Here is a 25,265-nt window from a genome sequence, read left to right as displayed (position 1 = left end):
TGAAATACTGTTCTAAATACTTACATTTTTCCAACAAATACTGTATAATTACTGGGGGCAAAGCTACAATATAAAGTGAGACCTTTTCTCTATACCTTTTAAACTAACTCCATTCCCATTATGGACTTCTTAAACTAATAAATTTTATTTTTAAACCTACGACTTATTTTTAGATCAGAGTACAAAACTCTTCATTCGATAAACTTTTTCTAGGTATTTTCCATACTGGCTTTTTATATGCCAAACACATGGTGATTTGTTTTTTTCCCTGAACACAATTTATAGAAATTCCCTGAATAACAAAAAGAAAACGACTCTGTTATATTCACTTGACAGCTAAAGAGAATTCCAAAATGAAAATGACTATTGTGCTGCTGTAAGGGTATAAAGATAGGTTATCATTCCGTTCGTATCACAGGAATGTATATGGAAGACATCTGTACAGCAGAAAAAGAAGTCAGCAGCCGAAGTTGGACACAGCAAGTCAATGTGTACTGTAGTTGGAATAGTTAAGGATTTTTAAAGGCTCGAGAGTTAGTCACTCCCAAGAATTCAATAGGTACAATACATAACAACTCACAATTTACAAGTTATAAAATCTCTAGAGTATTAAGTCAGTTTGCTAAAGAACTATGAGTCTTCCAACTGTAAACTAATAAATTCCTGAATGCATTTCTTATATTGCATTTCAGTATGGTTATTAGTAGAATATTGACCTGGCTGTCCATAAAGTCCTTCTGATTCCCGCATCTCTTCATTCATTCTTGCTAAACGTAACCTAAAATTAAAGGAAAGGATTTTTAGATGAAGTTCTGTAATATACTCATAAACTAGTAAATTATGTAAGCAGGTAAAAACATGCACTGATACAATTTTTTTCTTTTCCCAGTACTTGCCACTAAAATAGATGGGATTTTAGTTTTAGTTTTCTTTTATACAATTCTCATGAGAGAAGACAATTACAACATTTCTTTTTTTCTCTTTAAAGATTTTGTTTTGGAGGCACCTGGGTGGCTCAGTAGTTGAGCATCTGCCTCCGGCCCAGGGCGTGATCCCGGGGTCCCGGGATGGAGTCCCACACTGGGCTCCCTGCAGGGAGCCTGTTTCTCCATCAGCCTGTGTCTCCTGCCTCTCTCTGTATGTCTCTCATGAATAAATAAATAAAATCTTTAAAAAAAATAAGATTTTACTTTTAAGTAAATCTGTATGCCCAACATGGGGCTGGAACTCACAACCCTAAGATAAAGAGTCGCATGCTCTACTGACTGAGCCAGCCAGGCTCCCTGACAATAAAAGATTTCTAACAAGAACATTTCAGCTCTGTTTAAGCAGGACCCTTGCAGCACTTCCAGTAGCTTACTTCCCTTCCTCCAGACTCCAGAGACTCTACAGCAAGCAACCTGCCATACTTTAATCGCCAACTATATAAAGTATTGTTTCTATGGTATGGAATGTCATTTGTACCTTATGAATTCATTCTGGTTCACCCTGAGGTGAGGTAGTTCTAGACATGTAAATAGCATATGTTATGTCTAAACAGTAGAAATTTATTTTGATGTATTAAATGACCATAGGTTACCAAGATTTTCCCAAGGTTAACATTTGGTTATATATTCTTTTTTGGGTTATTCATCCTGGCAGCAGGAAGACATGCCGCACTGGATTAAGAAAACAAGAATTTCCTCCCATGACCTGAATTAAAACCAAGAGTCAGATGCTTAACTGACTATACCACCCAGGGGCCCCAAAAGGGACCGCTATTGTAAGAATTTCTTTCTCTATACCATCCCTATCTTTTATTTAATAACTTATCTTTATCCAATGGTGGATTATTTTATTTTATTTTATTTACTTTATTATTTTATTTTATTTTATTTTATTTATTTTATTTTATTTTATTTTTTATTGGAGAGGGGAGGGGAGGGGAGGAGAGAAATACATCCTATGAGAAATAATCAAGTAAAAAGAAAACACTTACAAAGTCACTATATCAGCATTGGCTGCTTCCACAGCGATAGTCAAAGGGTCTTTCCCTTCTTCATCAGTGGCATGTTGATTGGCACCTCGTTTTAGAAATAAACATACCTGTCTGTTTAAGAAAATAGCATTTTTGAGATATTGCCAATAAGAAAAAAATTAGTATTCACCTTTAAAAAAAAAGCACTGCCTTTTAAAGAAATAACATTTTCATTAGGAAATTCTAGACTCATTCTACAACTATTTATTGAACACTGACTCTAATAATAAAAATTTACCATGATCAGCATTTTACAAATCTCAAGATGTTTTCACAATTAACTTGGTACTCTGTAGCATGGTGGGATGTATAAATTATGGCCCCTACCCTCAAATAAATAATACCAGAAAATGATGTATACACATATCCATAAGCTTAAATAAGACAGAAATCACTCAAGGTCATTATCTGGGAAAGAAGAAAGCCACAGCAATGTTAACATCATTTAACATCATATCGATCATCAATTCAACCAGCAAAGAATGGAAGGTAATCCTCCCACTGGATTCCACAAATAGCATAACTTGAAGAAACTGACAAAAATGAAAAAAATATGGAAGAATGAGCAAATGGGGTCTATGAAGAAAAATGGAAAGAAGAGTTGTTTAAGAAGAAAATGCGAAAGATGAATTAAAAACGAACATTTTTAAGCATACAAAAGTTTTTATGATGAAGTTATTGAACTCAATCTTTTTGCTAACGGACAAGAGTAAGCTATGATAAAAACAAAATGCTTTTAAAAATTGAAGATGTTTTAAGTAAACTTTAAAAAGAACAGCATCTTGCTTGTTGGAGTAATAAGAATTGGGTATCCTAAGGCAGTTTATTTAAAAACAATCACCTATGACACAAACTTTTCATTTAAGATCAACATTTTGACTTCGCTTGGATCTATTAGAAAATCCATGTTCATGGCTTTATTGTTCTGTGAATCTAAATATTGCTTCAGAAGCCTCAGCAGCAACAGTAGAGACTAAGAATTTACTTTAAAACTGGACATTAGGCACCCCATGGGAAAACTAAAATGTCCAAAGTTACAAAACTCTCCCCAAATATGTGTGCTATGCACATATGTGTGAACATGCATAAATACAAACACAGACTTAGTTGTCTGACAAAAGCACCATAATTTCAATGACAGTTTTAAATGCTAAAACTGATCTATATAAGTGGCAAGTAAAGTTCAAAATGGCTTTGCAACTTTCTTATCTGAAAAGCAACAGTAGCTTTTTTCTGCATGAGATTTCTAAAATTTCAAATTCCATGATGACAATAGAGGTCATAGGAAAGTATCATTTCACAGACTCCACTCACTGGCCTTAACTTGAGACAAAGCAAAACGTTATTTCAAAATAATTTTTCAAATAAAATCTACTTAAATATGTAAGTACTACGGTTTACCCTGTGTGTCCCAAGACAGTGGCATGGTGCAGTGGGCCCCGCCCTTGCACATCTCTCTGGTTCACATTAGCACCATTCTGTAGGAGAAACTCGCAGGTCACCAGAGAACCCTTAGCAGAAAACAGAAGATAACAATGTACAAAAAGCAAGCATCGATATATTTCTATTAAAAACAGGTATTTACTCTGATAGCCTGTTTCATTTTCCCCAAAAGAGAAAACACTCCTCAGTAAAAGCAGAGAAATTACAAATTATATTATTTTCTTTCCAAGAATGACCTCAATAGGGATTCAATTTGTAGTCTGTGATGTAGCAAAAGACAGTACATTCATCACCAAAATTCTCTTCCATTGAGAAAAAAAAAAAATTTGAACTTACGTAATCAAAAGTGATCCTCAGAAATAACTACTAGCTTTTTCTTCTACTTTCCAACCCGAATCTTAAAGCAAAAAATAATGCTAAAGCTATGTTCACAATGAATTATGATTTTTTTATGTTTTACTGTATATGAATTCATACCCCTAATACAGCCTGAATAAGCGGTGTTGCTTTATTTTCCTCTGAATTAGCCCAGTTCACATCCGCGCCATGAGCCAAAGCCTCAGCCATTTTAGGAAGATTTTTTTCATATGAAGCCCTATAAAGCTGGAGTCCTGGATTAAGATGTTTAGAGTCGAGAAACACAGAAGAATCTTGCCTTTCTGCCTCTGAAAAGCAAACACAAATACACCAGTAAAAATAAGCAGGGTGGGCAAGGATAGGAAGTTACTGTTACTTAGGTACAGGGTTTCAGTTTCGGTAAGACAGAGAGAGCTACGTGGCTGGACAGTGGCGACAGCAGCACAAGGGTCAATGCTTCACAACTGTCCATTTGAAAATGGTGAAGATGGTAAATTTTATGTTAGGTATATCTTACCGCAATTCAAAAACTAAAAATGAACTCTTACTACAGTAAAAAAATGTAAAAGAAACTACTGATTTAACAAAATGAGCGAATTGGAGATTTCCACAAAAGGATGTTATTTCCAACAGACTGATCACTTCCCAACCAGTCAAACTTCTTCTCTTATATCAATTGGTATGCTAGACCTTTGTGGTCCTGCCAGTATTCAATGCGAGATTAATTACTCTGTACTAGATTAAAATTGGGTGTATTTCTCTAAGCCTGGATTTAAGGACTCAACAAGAGCTGGTGTTGAAAAAAAAAAAAAAAAAAAACCTGAAGAATTTTACTACTAGACCAAACCTCGCTTTACTCCAAGAATGGTCCAATATCACCACAATTTACAGTACAAGCCATTCAAGTAATTCAAAAAATGTTCACTACTGAGTAATTTGCAAGATCAAAAATCACGGAAATCACGAAGGAGAGAATATAGGAAGACGAAACAGGTCAGAAGAAAAATATAATGTGGAAGGAGCTACTAATCTCTGTCCTGATAAAACAGCCCAAAAGCGTATTAAGTCATAGTTCATGTGCATTAGAAAGTATCCTCAAAAAAAAAAAAAGAAAGTATCCTCAGTGACTGGGCACTTTTAGCATGTCTTATGAGGCTTAGAAGAACATACAACTAGAAGACAATGTCCAAATAGGAAAAGAAACAGCTGACTTCTCATTTGGCTTCCAAATGGCTTCTTTAGAAATTATGTAATCAAGACTAAGGACAAAGCACATGCATTTTCCAGCCAATAGTCTCAATTAACATTGAATTTCACCAGAACTCACCAGGCTCATATAAACTATTGGCAGACACCGTGGAGGGTAAAGATTCTCTTCCATCATCAGAGCTCTGCTGGATCCCACTATCATTACTTTTGACTGTTTTAAAGAAAAATCAGCTAGTGATTAAAGTTCATGCCACTCAGAAACTAACAACAGGTTTGAAAATGAGCTCTGATACGTCAACATGAACTCAGCCACCACCAGAACACATTTAATACAATTTTAATCTTTTCAAACATTCAGCTTATCGAAATACGAATCAACCACAAAGCTGGAAAATAAACTTCTCTTCAGAGTCGCAACACATCTTATTACCCCATAATATGTCAGGCGTGGTGAAGAGCTTAATGTATTGTATGACTGCAAGTAATGTGTAATTCTGAGACAATGGGTAACATCAAGAGAAACGGCCACACTGCACAATGACCACTGGCACAGACTTGGAATGCTCCACAAGAGTAGTACTTACTACTACGTAGTTTTGAAGAAGTATCAAAGTAGGAGAAGAGTGAATCTAGCTCATCAGGACAGAACAGAGACTCCCGCCTGGCCTCGTCGCTATTTACAGCAACCACTGGGGACATGCAAGTTAGCAAAGCACAAAGCAGGCCATAAGAAGGGAAAAGGGCAGGAAAAAACATTACTGGGGGAAATTTAGGAGGAAAAAAATAGGAAGGATATTAGGTGGTTAATCAGATATTTAGGGCTTGTTGCCATGATAGATTTATAATTCCCATCTCCCCTTGCATTTTAAGCAGTTTTATTCTTTAGAATACACACATTACCTAGAGATGTGAATTACCAAGACACTATTCAATTTTAACTGTTTTAAGGCCATAGAAACCCAATTTTTCCTTAGAATACGTAGAAAGAAACAGATTTTTAGCATTTAAATAATCTGCAATGGCTACTAATTCAGAGATTAACAAAGTGACTTCAGTTTAAGAAAATATTTCTATACGCAACAAGTAAGCCATAGTACCTGAACTTTGGGGAGGCGCCCTGACTGGGTCACCCGGCCCAAGTTTAGAAATGCTCAGCCTCTTTTCTTCGCAACTTTTGGAGACCATCCTTTTTTCCTGCTCAGGAGGTGATGATGATATAGCATATTTATCCACAAATTTCCTCTCCACATATTTTGCTTTGATATATGCCTCTTTCTCCTGTCTGGTATACATAAAAATGTCATGATATTCTGTTTAATCTCTTAGCATGGCTGATACTGAAAAGAAGCCATTACATACCGAATTATTTCCCCAAAAGTCACTAAATATATTATTAGTTAAAATTAAATTTGTGATATTATGCAACATATTTCCCTTCCAAATATTTAATAACTATGATCTCATATTCAAATGAAATAACAAATAATAAACTAAATGAAAAATCACAAGTATTAACATGACACTCTCTTATTCTCTTAATTTCTGGGCTCATTCAGTTCTATATATAAATCCCCTGTGCTTTTTTACAAAATGGAAAATATTACCAAGAAAACTTTAAAAACTTATAGAAATTAACTTTGATTTCATTTTACTCCAATAGATAACATCAATAAATGAACTAGCACTATCGTCAGTCATGATTTTTCCTAGGACAGCTACTTTAAAACAACATAGCATTCTTAATTAAAGGAGAAGAAAAAAATGTCACATTTTAAACTTTTCTGATATGATCACAAAATGCCTAATCCATTCTATTCGTTTTCTTACTTATATCCTTTTAAAATAGTTAAATCTTTGCCTAAAATAGGTTATTCGAGGTCTGAAATAACTTTGGCCATACTTTAGCAAATAATCACACTGAAGTGATATTAATTCAGATAGCAATAACTTTAAAATAATATTGATTATGCATATGGATGCCTGGATGGCTCAGTTAAGCATCTGCCTCTGGCTCAGGTCATGATCCAGGGGTCTTGGGATCCAGCACAGTGTAGGGCTCCCTATTCAGCCAAGTGTACTTCTCCCTCTTCCTTTGCCCCTCCCCCTAACTTGTGTACTCTCTCTCTCAAATAACAAAATCTTTTAAAATAATAGTGATTATACATAAAGATTTAGTTGAACACAAAAACCCAACACAAGATTAAGGCAAGTAAGATTTTAATGCTAAAAATAAAAAGCCATAAAGACTAAAAGCAACATCAACAATAAAAACTAATTATGTACTTTGAGGGCATTTTAGCCAACTTCATTCAATGAGCTTCCATATACAGAACTGGAAGTATAATTTCAAACACAGCAACTAAGTACTCTCCCCTACAAGAAGCTACCCTTTTACCTTTAATTCTTTACCATCATAATGCCATGTATAAATTACATGATTAACAGACACACACACACATACACATATATGTATGTGTATGTGTGTGTGTGTGTGTATATATATTTTTTTTTATTTTTTTTTTTTTTAACAGATAAAGAGAGAAACAAGAGAAACAAAGCCCAGGAGGGGGGCGGGGGTGGGCACAGAGTGAGAGGGAGAGAATCTCTTTTTCTTTTTTATGGAGAGAATCTTAAGCAGTGTGGCTGCCACGCCCAGTGTGGAGCCAGAAGCAGGGTTCAATTCCTCAACCCGAACACCATGACCCGAGCCAAAATCAAGTTGGACACTCAACTGACTGAGCCACCCAGGTACAGATATTATTATTAGCAGATATTTACTGAACGAAGTCAAACAATGTAAAACCATTCATTGTTGGCAATAGAAACTTGATCCCTAGAGACATTAATGGACAGATTATCTCTTTTTAAAGACCTACCAATAACACAATTGGTCTACTTTAACTGCTAAGAGCTTTTACATTCTATGTTGAGACTTAAGTTTTAAGATTCTCATCTGGAGCCTATAGTTGATTATCTAATCAACAAAAAAATAATTATCTAACACCTACCCAAGAAAGAGCCATATTTTAACAGAAACAGTACTGTTCTCTTCTAAATAGTCTGTCTCAATATTACATATCAAACATTACAGTGAAATAAAATCATAGCTATATTCCTGCTTATGAAAAAAAAAGGAACACATAATACCTTTGTCCTGGTTGTGGTTTCTTTACTCCCATTTTTTCCACTTTAGCTTCATAAACTCGATTTATAACATCATTTCCCAACTCACACATAAGCTGTTTTGGCAGGAAAATACAAAAATAAGCTACAAATTCCTAAAAATACTATAAAAGTGCTTAAAGCAAGTACAGTTAACTCACTCCTTCTGCATATTCTGCAAATGCTCATCCCACAAAGATGTTTAAAGTTAAAACAAAATAAGACAAGGACTAAGCAATATCATTTGCCATTAACAATACCTCCCGCTAGAAGACTATCACTTTTACAAGACAGGGTTTCTCCTCACTTACCTTCCCTCAACAATGGCTAGTACAATGCTGCATATTTTTCACAATGGTTAGTAAATTAAATGAAAAAAGAAGCCTAAAGCCAAATAGGTTAAGTTTTAAAATGGAAGTAAACTATTTTCTCCATATATTTATATATACAAATCTCAAAATATTTTGTTTAAAGCTCATGGTTATATTTTTTAATGTACCAGACTTGTTTCAACCAAATTTTAAAAACTGAATCTACTTGGACACCTGGGTGGCTCAGTGGTTGAGCGTCTTGCTTTGGGCCAGGGCATGATCCTGGAGACCCCGAGTCCCACATCGGACACCCTGCACGGAGCCTGCTTCTCCCTCTGCCTGTGTCTCTGCCTCTCTGTGTCTCTCATGAATAAATAAATAAATAATCTTAAAAAAAAACTGAATCTATTAAGTTCATGGCTACAAAAGTGATGTTGAGAAATTAGGTTTCTACCTCTCATCACCTACTTTCTTCTCCTTTGAATTCATAACAATTAATAGAATCGATCTAAATAGGGCTCTACTTTAGGAGCCAATTTATCACTTTCATCCAGGTGTTTATACGGTAATTTCACAAAGCAAATTTTTTACTTTACATAATTGAGAGGATTACTGGTTTTATCTGTGGATTGAAATAAAAATACAAATACATAAAGAACACAATTTCACACAAATAAATGCAGAGTATACTACAATCGTTAAACTAATATATATATTTTTTACAATATGACAAACTAAATGATGGGAATTAAAAGGAATGTATCATTAGCAAATATGAGTTTTATAAACCTTACCAGAAACCAAGTTGTGGTCTAAAATTATTTATGACATTTTCATAGATATGGATCCCCACACAAGGTGAAAGGATGTCTTAGTTGGATAACTACTACCTTGAGTAGTTACTACCTTCAAATGGTCCTATGCTAAAATGGCCCAATCATAACAACATGCTATACCCATCCATTCTGGAGCATGCTGGTATGTCTATTATATTTTCAACAAATTTATATAATCATAAAAGATTAAAATTAAGGCACAGAATTGATGGGGTTTTTTTGAGAAAACATAAAAATGTAGGAATACTGTTTTCCTTAAAAGGTAAAGTGACTTGCAATTAAAAGTGCTACATAAACTTCACAATTTAAAAAACCCATATGAAAATACCAGATTTGCCAAAATAGCCTCAGATGTGTTTCAACAGTTTAGTTTATTGTTAGCATTAAGAAGCTCATACATTTTATAAATCAAGATTCTAAAATCCTGATCTTTTATGTGAAAATTTGAAATATTTTTAAGCAATTATGTATTTTACCTTTAAAAGTTCAGGCTCCCAGGTGTCTAAAGTTAAAGATCGTACTTTTGAAAAATGAACTCCAAGACTCCTAAGAGGGAAAAAAATATATTAATATATAAAGCTATTGTCTTTATTCGCATATTATGCGAATTATTTCTCTTTTAATGGGACATAGTTACTATGTCCCCAACATATATGTAAATACGGAGAGATCGTCTGGTTAATAATAAATAGTAAAATAAAGTCCTCTAAAGCCCTCCACAAGCCAGAATTTTATTCACTTTACAAAAGTTACAAAGATACAAACAGCAGTCAAACTAAGGCAAGTGGAAAAGGTCCTCTAACCAATGAGACACGATAATTTACTATGTGTATTTATCCAAAAGACGTCTCCTACCCCGTACAGGCCTACCCACCTGTGAATCCCAGAGCACTCGATACACAGAGTGATGCCCAGGTTGATGCTGGCCCACCGTGGGTCGGCCAGACCACAGTCACAACAGCTGGCATTGCCAGGAATACACTGGACTCGCTGTAGTGCACTTTCTCCTTTCAATAATTTATCTTTTGACTCATTTCCAGAATCCAGGCTTCCTGTGGATGGAGATGATTTCTTATCCAGCTTCTAAAAAATTAAGAATTATTTGTTTAAAAAAAAAAGACTGTAATACTATGCTACACTTTACATGCTCCAAATAAAAGCTTCCAACCAATAAATTAAAGGGTTATTATGGGCCTAAGCCAGGCACTGTTCTAGGCATTACAGATTCAAGGATAAAAAGATACAGGTTTCTCCATCAACTGGCATTTAGTCTTGTCAGAAGAAACAAACATTGGAAATGACATATAAACATATATATATATAAATATATGTATATATATATAAGTGACACAGTGAACACATGTGCAAGATACAAGGGGACAGAAAAAGAGAAGCACTAAATTAACATGCAAGATCGTAGATAGATGGAATAAACATGAGACTATTAAGACTCTAGAATAAAATATTATTTTATACCAAGTTTTTCCAAGGTATTCAATGAACCGCAAGCAAATTGTTTCAGTTATTGTAGTGAATAACTGGAAATGGTATGGCCTTTTACCAAAGAATAAATCAATTACATAATTATAATTATATTCCCACCAAGGGAAGTGAGAGCCCCAGCAGGAAGAAGAAAACACTAGAGTGAGGTGCCTGAGCCTGAGTAGGGGCAGTTGGCAGCAAAGAAGGATGTTGGTTACATAAAGGGAGACTGATCAAATACGTAAACATGTTAAAATTAAAAAGGAGCCATTTATTTATATGGAAAGGGAGAGAATTAGAACAAACCCTGTCGTGTGTGATTAGAACTGGAGATAATAAGAGGCACATAGATGGTTTTCGTTATAAACAGATATAAAAACAAATATAAACATGTCTGTGCATATACACATATATATATTCCTTTATTTTTGTTTCTAAAACCCATTCACCAAAAAAGGAAGTTTCTTTGTAGAAACTGCTGATTGTAGCACTGGTGCAGAGAAAGTGCAAGATGAACCTGGAACACCTCATCTTGCTAGAAAGTAAGGAGGAACTCAGATTGATGGGAACATGTCAAAAGGATACAGAAGCCAGGGCTCCACTGGCCAAACTTGGGTCAATTTGAACAACAAAACAAAAAATGATAGTAATGGGTTATAATACATTGAAAAAAAAATAGTGGCTTATACTAACATAAATAAAGTTTAAAGCCTGATGAGGAACAGAATATTCACATAGTCCCAAAATAACCTCCCCTACAAAATACTTATTACGTACAAAGGGAATGTAATAGTACATAAGTCTAGCAAACACCACCTTAATCAAGTGATCAAAGTTAACATCACCAATAGCAGGACAAGTCAGTTATGTGCCACCTGAGTACACAGTGAGAAGAACACAGCATCATTTATATGATACATCTGCCAAAGATGCATAACCTAGTGAGTAAACATCGGACTCACACTGAAGGACATTCTACAAAATAACTAGTTTCTATCTTCAAAACTATCAAGGTCAAGATCAAAGTAAGACTGAGGCTCTATTCCTGAGGGAGGGAAAATCAAGAGCTATGACACCTAATGTTACCTGTGCTTCCGGACTGGATCCTTCTGCTATAAAGAACAGTACTGGGACAACTGATAAACTTAAAGATGTTTGGAAATTAAATTGTAGCCATATATCCATGCTCATTTCCTCATTATGATGGCAGTACTGTGGTTTTATAGGAGAAATGTTCTAGGGTGAGGAAAGTAACACTAAAATAATGGATAACAGGGCATCATGTTAGAAACTTACTCTGAAATAGTTTTGGGGGCGGGGTTATTTGTACAATACTTGGAACTTGTCTTTTTGAAATGATTTTGATATTTTTTAAATATTTGTTTTACTAGAACATGTTAATAATGTGAGTTACCCCATATGCAATGATCAGGTAGGAAAAAAGACGTCAATATAATACAGAAATCTTATTGGCTCATTCCCAGTTTATAAAAGTTAGTTTTTGTACCAAATTATAGAAGCTGAAAGCAAAGTACATTACACAGCAGAACCTGGGCTAGCCATCTTCAGGAACATAGGAATAATCATGACACTCATTCCCCCCATTCTTTTTGGCTCATTTTGGCCATGTGCTTGAACTTAAAAGTGTGTATTACATTCATTCTCTGATCTTTATGTATTTTGCCTTTGTCACCATGACTGAGTAATCTCAACCCTACTATATCCTTCCATGAAGCTATCTTCAACAATTTTTTAAAGTAAAGTCCTATCTATACTGTAGTATTCATTTATTATGAATTTAATTATGCTAGTATTTTTACTGAGATTCAAGTTCCTGCAAGTAATTTTAGTTACAAACTTACACAGATTCTTAGGGCAGCCCTATCCCCATTTTCCCTATAACCTCTATTATTTCAAATGTATGATTTTTCATAACACAGGTATTTCAGCAATGCCACCAGCTTCTTCATCAAGATGATCTGGATATAATACCTCTAATTTTGTTCCTTCTTAAAATTTTGCTAAAAAACATAAGAAAATATTAAAATGTATTATCCCAAGCCTTTATTGGACAAAGCTGTGATAATCTGAACATTAAAAAAAATGTACTGATGTTGAATATCTTTCTCATGTGTTTGTTGGCCATCTGTATGTCTTCTTTTTTTAAAAATAATTTTTTTAGGGATCCCTGGGTGGCGCAGCGGTTTGGCGCCTGCCTTTGGCCCAGGGCGCGATCCTGGAGACCCGGGATCGAATCCCACGTCGGGCTCCCGGTGCATGGAGCCTGCTTCTCCCTCTGCCTGTGTCTCTGCCTCTCTCTCTCTCTCTCTCTCTCTGTGTGTGTGTGTGACTATCATAAAAAAAAATAATAATAATAATAATAATAATAATTTTTTTAAAGATTTTATTTATTCGAGCAACACAGAGAGGAGCGAGAGAAAGAGGCAGAGACACAGGCAGAGGGAGAAGCAGGCTCCACTGCAGGGAGCCCAACGTGGGACTCGATCCTGGGTCTCCAGGATCACGCCCTGGGCTGAAGGCGGCGCTAAACCCCTGAGCCACCCGGGCTGCCCAACCATCTGTATCTCTTCTTTGGAAAAATGTCTATTCAGGTCCTCTGCCCATTTTTAGTCAGATTATTTGTAGGGTTTTTGGTGTTGAGTTGTATAAGTTCTTTATATTTTTTAGATCTTAACCCCTAACTGGATATATCATTTGCAAATACCTTCTCCCCTTCAGTAGGTTGCCTTTTTATTTTATTGTTTCCTTCACTATGCAGATGTTTTTTTATTTTAATGTAGTCCCAGTAGTTTCCGCTCTTCTTTCCCTTGCCTTTCTAGACATATCTAGAAAAATGTTGCTATGGCCAATATCACAGATATTGCTGCATATGTTCTTTTTTTAGGAGTTTCATGATTTCTGGTCTCGCATTTAGGTCTTTAATCCATTTTGAGTTTATTTCTATGTATGGTGTTAGAAAGTGGTCCAGTTTCATTCTTTTTGCATATAGTTATCCAGTTTTCTAGTACCATTTATTGAAGAGACTGCCTTTTCCTCCACTGTATAAAAGAGACTGCTTTTGCCTCCTTTGTCATAGATTAATTGACCATGTGAGTGTAGGTTTATCTCTGGGCTCTGTTTTCTATTCCTGCCTATTTTTGTGCCAGTACCATACAGCTTTGTAGTATGGCTTGAATTCTGGAATTATGACACCTCCGGCTTTATTCTTTCACAAGATTGCTTTGGCTATTCAGGATCTTTTATGGTTCCATACAAATTTTAATATTATTTGTTCTAGTTCCATGAAAAATGCTGTTGGTATTTTGACAGGGATTATACTAAATCTGTAGATTGCTTTGGGTTTTATGAACATTTTAACATTATTAATTCTTCTGATCCACGAGCATGGGATTTTAACATTATTAATTCTTAATAATAACATTATTAATTCTGATCCAAGAGCATCTTTCCATTTGTTTGTATTCTCTTCAATTTCCTTCATAAGTATTTTACAGTTTTCGGAGTATAGGTCTTTACCTCCTTGGTTAAGTTTATTCTTGGGTCTTTTATTCTTCTGGGTACAATTATAAATGGAATTGTTTTCTTCATTTCGCTTTCTGCTGCTTCATTATTAGTGTACAGAAATGCAACCAATTTCTGGGTATTAACGTCGTATCTTGCAACTTTACTGATTTCATTTATTAATCCTAATAGCTTTTTGGTGACATTTTAGGATTTTCTATATACAGTATCACGTCATCTGCAAATAGTGACAGTTTAACTTCTTCCTTACCAATACGGATGCCTCATCAGGGAAATGCAAATCAAAACCACAATGAGGTATCACCTTACACCTGTCAGATGGCTAAAATAAAAAAGACAAGAAATTACAAGTGTTGGTGAGGATGTAGAAAAAAAAAGAACCCCTGTGCAAGGTTGGTGGGAATGTTTAGTGCAGCCACTATGGAAAATAGTATGGAGATTCCTCAAAAAATTAAAAATAGAAATATGATGTAATCTAATAACTCCACTACTAGGTATTTACCACAAAGAAAATGAAAATGTTAATTCCAAAAAATATATGCAGCCCTATGTTTACAACAACATTATTTACAATAGCCAAGATATGGAAGCAACCCAAAGGATCCATTGATAGATGAATGGATATAGAAAAATATGTGTACACACACACACACACACACACACACACACACACACGAATATTATGCAGCCATAAAAAAGGGATGAGATCTTGCCATTTGTGACATCCTAGAGGATGGACCTAGAGGGTATTTTGTATGCTAAGTGAAATAATTCATACAGAAAAAGACAAATACCATATGATTTCATATATATGTGGAATCTAAAAAACAAACAAAAAGCAGAAACAGACCTATAAATAGAGAAAAAACTGATGGTTGCCAGAAAGGAGGGGGATGGAAGGATGGGCAAAATGGGAAGGGGAGTAGTAGATAAAGGCTTCCAGTTATGGAATGTATAAGCCACAGGGATGAAAAGTACAACACAGGTAATACAGTCAATGGTACTGTAGTAACATTGTATGGTGAATATGGTGAGCACAGGATAATGAATAGAGTTGTTCAATCACTGTGTTCTATACCTGAAACCAATATAACAGTGTGTGTCAACTACACTCAAATAATTTTGTAAAAAAAGAATAATTAGTGTAATTAATTGGGACCTATTATACCTACAAAAATCCATGAGTCTATAACAATATCCAAAAAATTAGAGGCAGCTACTAAGGCAGCTAATAAACTAATCAAATGTGATAACTGAAAGCAAAAAATTGAGTATTTTATTACAGTAACTAAATAGCTCCAGCTGATAAACAAAAGCTATATTTAACATAAGAATTCAAGTTAATTAATATAGGTGGGATGACAGAATTAGAAAATTATCATTTTGAAATTCCTAATGAAATCATAAATTCATCTGTAAAACCATTAGATGAATGGTTGGAGGGGGAGTAGATCTTATGAGATCAAAGTAACACAAAGTAGACTTCTTACACCAAGCAACAAAGTAGACTGGGAAAAAGGGAGGGAATGTAACTTTACAGTCGAGGAGTCATATTGTCGTCTTTCTAATCCAATGGGTCACTTGGAATGTGTCACACAGAAGCCTGACAGCATTAGCAATGAATGGTTGGATAACCAAGTATTCTGTGTCTCCTGTTGCAACAGAAGTATACACATCACCTATGATTTAATTGTATCAGTCGAAATTCTATAGAACAACTAAACTTCTCTCTTCAGTAAGTTACTGTCACGAAAAAAAGGCCTTGCTCTAGACTGAAAGACGTGAGGGACATAACAACCAGATGCAATGCCCAGTCATAGATACGATGCTACTTTTTTTACAACTGGAAACATATGTGACTAGGTAATAGATGATATTAAGAAATTATTACTAGGTATGAAGTGAGATGACTGTAATCTAGTCTAGAAAGTTGTTGTGTTTTCCTTTAGTTAAAAAAAAAAAAAAAAGACATTTGCCCATAAAAATAAGGAGAACAGAGAAGCAAATAACAGCAACAAAATTTTGGAATCTGGAAGACGGATGGATGAACGGTAACTGAGCAGACCAAGGCCAAATCTTAACAACGGCAGTAGTAAGTAAATATGAGTTCATGAATTTACATGACACAGAGGGCTCCATCCAGGATTTATATAACGAGTTAACCATGGAAGTGGGAATCAAAGTGGGACAAAAGACTGTGTAAGGAGCAGATGGATCCCAAGGTGCCTTCCCCAACTCCATGCATTTTGGAACTGCTCCCACACATAAACACAAATGACTAGAATTTTATTTTATTCTCTGAGGCAGTAAAACAGAGTATCTCTCTGGACAGGATTTACCTGAAAGGTAGAAGGCAGAAGATTAAGTGAATATATACACACTGAATGCTGAGATCCCAGAAGCCCCTTACCCCTCTTCAGGAGACTGACTGATGAGACTCCTCTGGGAAATCATATCAGCTTAAAAGATTCCAAAGATCCTAACTTTCTAGTTGTTCCTCAGCAAATGGTCCAGACTTCAGAGAGGCTCATAGTCAACAAAGTCTTTACTATGTTCTTAGAGCATCCAAGAGGTTTTTAGTCTTTGACTTGTAATCAGAACAAATTACCAGATAGCCAAGAAAAACCTCTGACACAATAGTTCTCAGCATTGTGTATACATGGAAACCACCTAGAAAGCTTTTCAAGCTATTGATGCCTGGGTCCCAACTCCATTTAATTACCCTGGGGTGGAACCTATGTACTGGGATTTCAAAAAAATCCCTGTGTTATCATCACGGCAGCCAAGTTTGAAAACCATAGCTCTAACACTGTATCCGTGAAGAAAGAACAAGTTTACATGTATAAACATTCAACAAACAAAAAGAAACTCCTACAAATTTAATATGAGCTAACAGAACTAAAATATTCCATAGAAAGTTGTGAGATTAACTGAGAAAAGTCCAGAAAGCAGAGCAAAAACACACAAAAAAATCAGAAAAATCGTAAAATTAGTCCAGAAATCCCAGAAAAAGAAAACAAGAAACCGGAGAGAAGCAATACAAAAAGAACAGTAACAAGAAAGACTCCAACAGCAACACTGAAAACTAGAAAAACAATGCTGTTAAAATTCTTAAGAATAATTACTTCCAACCTATAAACTCCACACCCAACCAAACTATCAAACAAATGCAAGGATAAAATAAAGACATTTTCAAACATGTACAGACTCACAAATGCCTCATTTTCAGGAAGTTACTAGAGGAATTGGCAAGTTCCATTTCTCAAAACTTACTCATGGCGTTGCTCAAAAGTCTATAAAATCACTGGGAAGCTGAAGCCAAACTATGACCCACCACTCTATTTCAACTTATCTTCAGGTAGACTTCAATCCAGAGACAATTTGAGTTTACCTTTTTTTATTTTTACTAATTACTATTCATCCATTTTCCACTAATTTTTATTAATTAGAATAGTAAAATATTTTGGGAAAAATACTTAACACTAGAATGCTGTATGTCAACCTAGGACATATATTCAAATATTGAATTAAACATATATTAAAATGATAAAGTGAAGAGAAATAAAAATAAATCTAGATTTTAATAGTAAAACCTCTTTCAATTATAAAACTCATCATCCATTAAAAATGTTGTAACTATATAATGTTGCAACTAAAATTAAAAACTTCTGGCAATGTATCATTTTGTATTACAATATTGTTTACTAACCTCTGATTCATCACCCTTCTCTCTATAAGCAGTGGCAATACTGGTCTGAACAGCCTTAATCCATGCCTGGCGCAGCTTTTCAGAATCTGCCTGAAGCATACAACTTCTAAAAGGAAATAACATTGTTTTCTCAGACACTAAATTAACCCCTCAAAATAATAATAATGTTTACTTTGCTGTTCAATAATTTTCTAACATAAAATAATTTCTTTTGAATGGTTTTATTTCATCTATCTTTAGGACAGAGTATGTTCATGAAGAAATCAGTAGAAATGAAACAAATTGCTTAGTAGAAAAAAAAATTAAAAATCCCTGAACATTAAAAAATAACTTTAAATTTACCAAATATAACACTAATTTTTTCTATTGGGTACAAATATGGATTGATCTGGTATACGATGTTAATTCATCAACAAGGCACCCAAAAAGTTTTCATATAGCCACATCAATAATCTTTATGAAATTTAAAGAAAATGATACTGGGTAAAAGTTAACATAAATATCTCACTGTTATTACCTATAATCATTAATTATTAAAATTTACTTTTAAGGCACCTTTTTCTCTACCATAATCACAAGTAAAACAAATGTTTCTCTATTTTGTAAAGTTCTTTAAAACAAACTACAGAAACTTAAAAGCAACTCTCATTCTTTAGAACCACTTACTTTGTTGGAGAGACTACCTCAAAGCAGAAACGTCGTTCTATGTCTTCACAGTGTTTCACCGTGCAGAGCCTTAGATCTTCCACTACCACAGTGGGGTTATCCTACAAAAAGGAAACAAAACTCCTATGTTTATCAACTTAGCTATTAAGTACTACCACCAATAATAACACACTTAAAAATATTACTCAGAATGAATGGTCTAATTTTAAAGATTTATATTTATCTAATTTAGGATCAGAGATAGGAGTTATCAACATAGATACAACTATTAAAGGTAACTGTGTCCTGTTCATAATTTCATCTGTCTCATAAAATTGCTATACAAGGATTAAATGAAAGTATATGTAAAGAGCTTAGTCTAAAACATGGTAATTAATAGGTATTCAAAAATGTTAGCTTCCTACTAATTTTCTTTCATTATCCATTATTCTCCTGGTCCCCCTTCACATATAATAAAAGCTACTTTCCTCTAAAAAAGGAAGCTTATACAATCTTCTTAAAATACCTGAGAAATGAGAAAGCTTCTATCATTTTTCTAGTACTTATCAAAAATATAAAGTCAAAACCAAGTTTATCAGAGCAGAAGAAACCCTGAACTGAGTTAGAATAAAGGACTTCTGTGGAGTAAGCCTGCTAGCACAGAACGAAGCAAATAAAATTTCAGATTGTGTATCTCAAGAGTAAAGTGTGAGTACTTAAAATGTATAGTTGAATACATCATTCACAAAGACTAGGTAAAAATCAATTCATCTATTAAATAAGGGATTTTTTTCCTAATTATTTTTTAACAATTCTCAAGTCCCATATAATCTCAGTATGCCTTCCCAATAAATAAAAGTCCTCACCCTTAAAATAGGGTTCAGGAAAAGAAATGTTTAAAAACAACATTAACAAATTCAGAGGTTTCTATTTAAATCACTTCAAGCTTACATTTTAATGTCATCTTTAACAATTTTATAGTATCACCTCTGGCCCTAAGGTGATGTTTCTTAAAAGGTACCCTTTTCCTTCAGCCTCAAAATAGTAAAATGGAATGTAGTATTGTTCCTGTCACACAGCTGGTCAAAGAAAATGAAGAAATGAAAGCAATAATCCTGGGACACAGAAACACCCGTCTCAAAATTAGGAGTTAAGAATTCAAGATTCAGTATCACTCTGCTTTTAAGGATCAAAAATTGATGCTTTCCACTTTTGAGTTCTCTTATACATGCCTAAAAATAAAACTAATAAAAAATAATTTTGCACACATGAGTATTTATGGGCTTCAGTGCTTTATCAAGATGAACAGAGAACAGGGGGATCCCTGGGTGGCGCAGCGGTTTGGCGCCTGCCTTTGGCCCAGGGCACGATCCTGGAGACCCGGGATCGAATCCCACATCAGGCTCCCGGTGCATGGAGCCTGCTTCTCCCTCTGCCTGTGTCTCTGCCTCTCTCTCTCTCTCTCTGTGACTATCATAAAAAAAAAAAAAAAAAAAAAGATGAACAGAGAACTGAAACAGGGGACTCACTGGGTTTTCACTTAATTAACAAAACACCTACCTTAAACTTTTTCTGGTAAACCAACTGATTGTTCTGTATTGAAAACCAGCGTCTAAATAAATAAAAATAGATTAAGTTTTCATAAACATAATTTATGTCAGTTGTTAGAAATATTTGGAAAAGTACTAGAAAATCAGTTGATAGTAATTATGCTTTGAGATATATATTGAGAAGTGCATTGTTTTGTTTTATATAAACTGATGTCAATGAGAATACTATTGAAAGTAAAGAACAACTTTAAACAGTTTTAAAACCACAGACTAGGAAAATAAAATTACTGTATTTTTATTAATTTTAGGTCAGAAATTTATATCCTGACAACAGCTGTTATCCTTTATGCTATCACCAAATAATAACTGTATTAAGGTAAAAATTTAGTTTTTTTGAGGTTACTCAAAAGTAACTAAAAATCTTTCCCCCAAAATAACTGTTTCTATTATAGGGTAGAAATGAATTTATGTTGCAAAAAAGACTATCCATTTGTACACAGTAAAACACTGAAATAAATGGTGCTTTGTTTTCAACTTTTCTGCAGCTAATTCAGCAAGCGTTTGTTCAACAAAACAGGAAATTAAATCATTTAGAACTGATATCAAACAAGAGATAATCGCCAATTTACTTGACCTCGCTTTAATTTAAAATACTTCTAAGCAGAATAACCAAAGTTATTATTAAAAATAATTCACCTAACTATCTACATTGTTCTGCCGCTTCTTGTAAATTATCAGGCAAACAATTTACTTGCAATCTTTTTGAAAGAAAAAGCTAAGCTATAAACGGCATATTTACTAATTCTCACTTATTAAGACAGTAAAAGAACCTAAAGATTTACAAAAAAAAAAAAAAAAAATCACAGCCAAAAGCCATTCATAAAAGGAAGCAAAAATTCTCATCAAGCATGAAAGGTAAAACTATTTGAGACATTATTTCAAAATTAGTTTTACGTAAGATGATTTCTATCGTCAACATTAGTTATTAATCTATTAGCAGACAGAGATTCGACCTTTTCATTGATACTAACACAAAGCACTAGAAATTGTATTTAGACATATTTAGAAGTTCTATTTTAAAAAATTAAGTTAATTCTCCAAAGCTGTGAAAATGATTAGATGCTTTTCTATTTTTAAGCTAGACAGACTGTTAGGCTTTCTTGCTACTTAAAAAGGTATCACCTTTACCATTAAAATAGAGATTTGTTAAATAAGCATCTAAATAAAACCAAGTGACTTGCCTCTCGTGCAAATCAAGAGGCAGGCTAGAAAAGGAAGAACTCCTAGGTTTCTTTGCTCTGGGGCACACAGTTAGTTAGAAATGTTAAAGGAAATACCTATAAACAAAGAAAATGGAGCAGCCCTGCCACACGGGATGACATGCAATGGAAACAATCTCTGATGTTGATTAAAGTAGGTCTTTAAAAATCATTTGAAATACGGCAAACTACACTAACAACAACTTTTTTTTTTTTTAACAACAACTTTTAAATAGCAAGGATATATAATTCGATGAAAAACTATAGTTTTACTGCACAATAGAAAAATACCCATATAATCACATAAACTTTTCATGCTTCTGAGGCTTTTAAAAAGTAAATTTCTTTTGAACTGGTGCATCTTAGGATAATAACCTTTAAAAATAATAACAAAATACTACATAACCCCCCCCTTTTTTGTCAAAGAGCATTTCCTCTGATAATTATTAACTTTATAGATCACATATATTTCTGAAACCTAGTTCCCCTGCCATCTATTTGCTTCTGGGTGACTCTTTCATATCATTTGAGTTTTCCCTGAGTTTTGTATACTCAAGGAAGACACTATAAATTCATCTTAATTTTGAAAACATTTCCTAAGGAACAAAATCACAATGTATCCTACATAGAAAAAGAACTTTCAATTACTAAGATCTGTAGGTTATATGACACTAACTCCCGTCTTCTGCCATTAAAAAAAAAGAAAAAAAAGAGCCAACTACATTCATTTACATTGATCAAAACTCCAGTCAGATAAGTAAAATGGAATATAATTTTTTAAATTGCTCCTATAAAAAAATCCTAGGTATTATTAATATTTCTAATAAAAGGGGGCAGCCCGGGTGGCTCAGCAGTTTAGTGCTGCCTTCAGCCCAGGGCATGATCCTGGAGACCCGGGATCGAGTCTCGTGTCGGGCTCCCTGCGTGGAGCCTGCTTCTCCCTCTGCCTGTGTCTCTGCCTCTCTCTCTTCTCTCTCTGTGTCTCTCATGGATAAATAAATAAAATCTTTTAAAAGAATATTTCTAATAAAAGGCAATATGAGACAGTTCACCCTATGGTGTTTAAAATAATATTTCAAGTTCATGCTGCCTGCAATTTGGAGCTACTTTAAAAGATAATTAAATAGGGGTACCTGGCTGGCACAGAGAAGCCAGAGGAGGAGGAGGGTGGAGAAGAAGCATGCCGCTCTTCATTCTGGGGCTATGAGTTCAAGCCCCATGTTGGGTGTAGATTACTTAAATAAACTTTAAAAAAAATTAAGATAATTAAATAATAAAAAGACAAATTTTAGAAAGCACTATGCTGACAACTATTCTATATTCTACAAAATTCAGAAACTGACCACAAAGTCAAAATATAGATTTTTTTAAAAAGCAAAATTTATTGGCTCATTAAGAAAAATAATACACCACTTTATATCTATCCCAAATTGAAATAACTGAATAAATATTTTAAACCAAAGTTACTAAGTTCATAGACAATTAGATATTACCAATTTTTAAATACATGTGAGAGCTTCCAGATAACCAAACAGGGGGGAGGGAGGAGGAAAAAATATATTAAAAAAATAAATCAGGGATCCCTGGGTGGCGCAGTGGTTTGGCGCCTGCCTTTGACCCAGGGCGCGATCCTGGAGACCCGGGATCGAATCCCATGTCGGGCTCCCGGTGCATGGAGCCTGCTTCTCCCTCTGCCTGTGTCTCTGCCTCTCCCTCTCTCTGTGTGACTATCATAAATAAATAAAAAAAAATTTTTTTTAAATCAAATAAATAAATAAGTAAATAAAAAATAAATAAATCAAGTGTCTTTATCATGTTTATCATTAGTCCTAGACCTGTACTTAAAACCAAAAATAAAATGTAAAAGTCAAACTTCTAAATCTCTAGAGGCTTTCTCACTAAAACTATAAAAATGATAGATTCACGTACATATTTATTTATGTGCCAAATGGGTGAACATTTAACAAAATTAAAGGCTTTAGCACGTATGCTACAATTTTTCAAATTCAATTTAATTTTTCCCAAGGAAAAAGACCAAGATGTTAAAACAAAAAGCTCTAGGAAAATTTTTAAATTTTAAAAAAATTTTTACTTTCAGCAAAACTAATATGATTATTCCTAGCTACTGTTTAAAATTTTGAAAAGTGGGGACACCTGGTGGCTCAGCAGTTAAGCTCTGCCTTTGGCTCAGGGCGTGATCCTGAAGTCCTGGGATCGAGTCCCTGCATGGAGCCTGCTTCTCCCTCTGCCTGTGTCTCTGCCTGCCTCTCTCTCTCTCTCTCTCTCTCTCTCTCTCTCGGTCTCTCATGAATAAACAAATAAAATCTTAAAAAAAAAAAAAAGAAAAGAAAATTTTGAATAGGGTTTCCCAGCTTATTTCCCTTAAAAAAAGATAGAAAGGCACCATATTACTCATATATATCTTTGATATATACAGATATGTAAATATCTATATATTTATTTGATAAATATATCAAATGTTATTTTCATTTTCAATTAAAACAGACTGAGGTGATTGGCAATGAAAGGATAATTCCATTTCTCAAATGAAATGTGTATATTTTCTTCCCAATTTAAAACAAGAGACATTATATCCATTGCAAGTAATCCAACTGAAATGCAGGTTAATTATGAGCTTTCTCGTGCCAAAGAGGAAATTGAAGTAAGGCAGGAATGAGGGGAAGGAAGCCATTTGGTACCTGATATGATCGGGCTTTTTCCTGTCATATGAAAAAATGGGGCAGGATTAAAACATAAAGGAAAGGTGGTAAAAGAATGAAAATGCAAATGTGCAAAATAAGCAAAGGACTAGCATGATATGAAAATAAAGCAAGAATTAAAGAAATAAGCTTAAGCTCGTAACCTAACAGAATAATCAAAAATATATTTTGCATTTTGTTCTTAAATTTATACATATATGCATTTACACAATTAATTCTAACTCTTAGGAAACTGAAATGCTAATATTTCAGAAATATTCAAAAATTTTCTTCAATTGTTATGGTATAAAAAGTTCTGGTAAGACTTAGCACACTTGAGCATACCTCTACTATTATTTTTCTGTCTCTATAGTAATAGCTATAAAATATAAATCATACTTTTCCTCATCTTAATAAGTTGCTCCTAAAAATTTAAGGGAAACAATCACTATAGATAGAGCTTCATAAACCTGAAACAAATGACAATTTTCATAGGAAAGTGGGATGACTAATTAAGAATTTCAAAGATTATAAAATATTATTAGCCAAATAAACCTACCTCCCACCTGCTCTCCCCCTTTTCATCAATGACAGCAGACACTCTAAGGCTATACACATAAGTAGGGCATCTTTAATATATGCATACATTTCTTATTTTAAAACAAAAAGCCAACAAAAGTTAAATTTATACCTGTGCTAGCAGCATATAGAATACTTTAAGAAACTGTTAATATATTTTATACTTTCAGGTATATTTACTTTCTCGTTCAACAAAGACTAATCATAGCATGCAATAATTCAGCTTCTTTATTCATTTTACCAGCTTACTACTAAATAATCGTAGAATTTAATTATTTTCCTTGTTCCTTCACCTTTTCTGAATTTATCATAGAAAGCAAAAGAGACATATAGGTATGAATAATCCACCTGGCATTGATCTGAGCCTGAGGTAAAGCTGCCAGCCACATGGAAAAAATGGCCTGATACGGAAAGATAATTTTGGTATTTCTCATGTTTTCAGAAAAATATGTATTACAGACATA

General features: G+C 34.1%; 1 protein-coding gene across 7 annotated transcripts in view; it reads right to left on the bottom strand.

Moving 5' to 3' along the window:
• The window catches only part of ACAP2 (ArfGAP with coiled-coil, ankyrin repeat and PH domains 2), a 128,470-nt gene that overhangs the window by 6,503 nt on the left and 96,702 nt on the right, over window positions 1-25,265 (bottom strand). For 3 of the 7 annotated variants that reach the window (XM_038583224.1, XM_038583225.1, XM_038583227.1), the window contains 13 exons: window positions 24,223-24,243; window positions 20,275-20,326; window positions 18,736-18,836; window positions 18,070-18,175; window positions 10,210-10,418; window positions 9,812-9,881; window positions 8,174-8,265; window positions 6,124-6,308; window positions 5,145-5,237; window positions 3,938-4,125; window positions 3,419-3,528; window positions 1,979-2,089; window positions 717-778 (listed from right to left, as the gene is read on the bottom strand). In XM_038583224.1, the coding sequence (XP_038439152.1) occupies window positions 717-778; window positions 1,979-2,089; window positions 3,419-3,528; window positions 3,938-4,125; window positions 5,145-5,237; window positions 6,124-6,308; window positions 8,174-8,265; window positions 9,812-9,881; window positions 10,210-10,418; window positions 18,070-18,175; window positions 18,736-18,836; window positions 20,275-20,326; window positions 24,223-24,243 (1,400 nt within the window). Of the gene's footprint in view, window positions 1-716; window positions 779-1,978; window positions 2,090-3,418; window positions 3,529-3,937; window positions 4,126-5,144; window positions 5,238-5,335; window positions 5,716-6,123; window positions 6,309-8,173; window positions 8,266-9,811; window positions 9,882-10,209; window positions 10,419-18,069; window positions 18,176-18,735; window positions 18,837-20,274; window positions 20,327-24,222; window positions 24,244-25,265 lie in introns of those variants that run through there. The other 4 variants (XM_038583226.1, XM_038583228.1, XM_038583229.1 and 1 more) reach the window with 3 other exon arrangements.

The sequence above is a fragment of the Canis lupus genome, chromosome 33 (assembly GCF_011100685.1).
Source record: "Canis lupus familiaris isolate Mischka breed German Shepherd chromosome 33, alternate assembly UU_Cfam_GSD_1.0, whole genome shotgun sequence".
Taxonomy (NCBI): Eukaryota; Metazoa; Chordata; class Mammalia; order Carnivora; family Canidae; genus Canis; species Canis lupus.
This window is presented reverse-complemented; position numbering and strand designations above follow the sequence as displayed.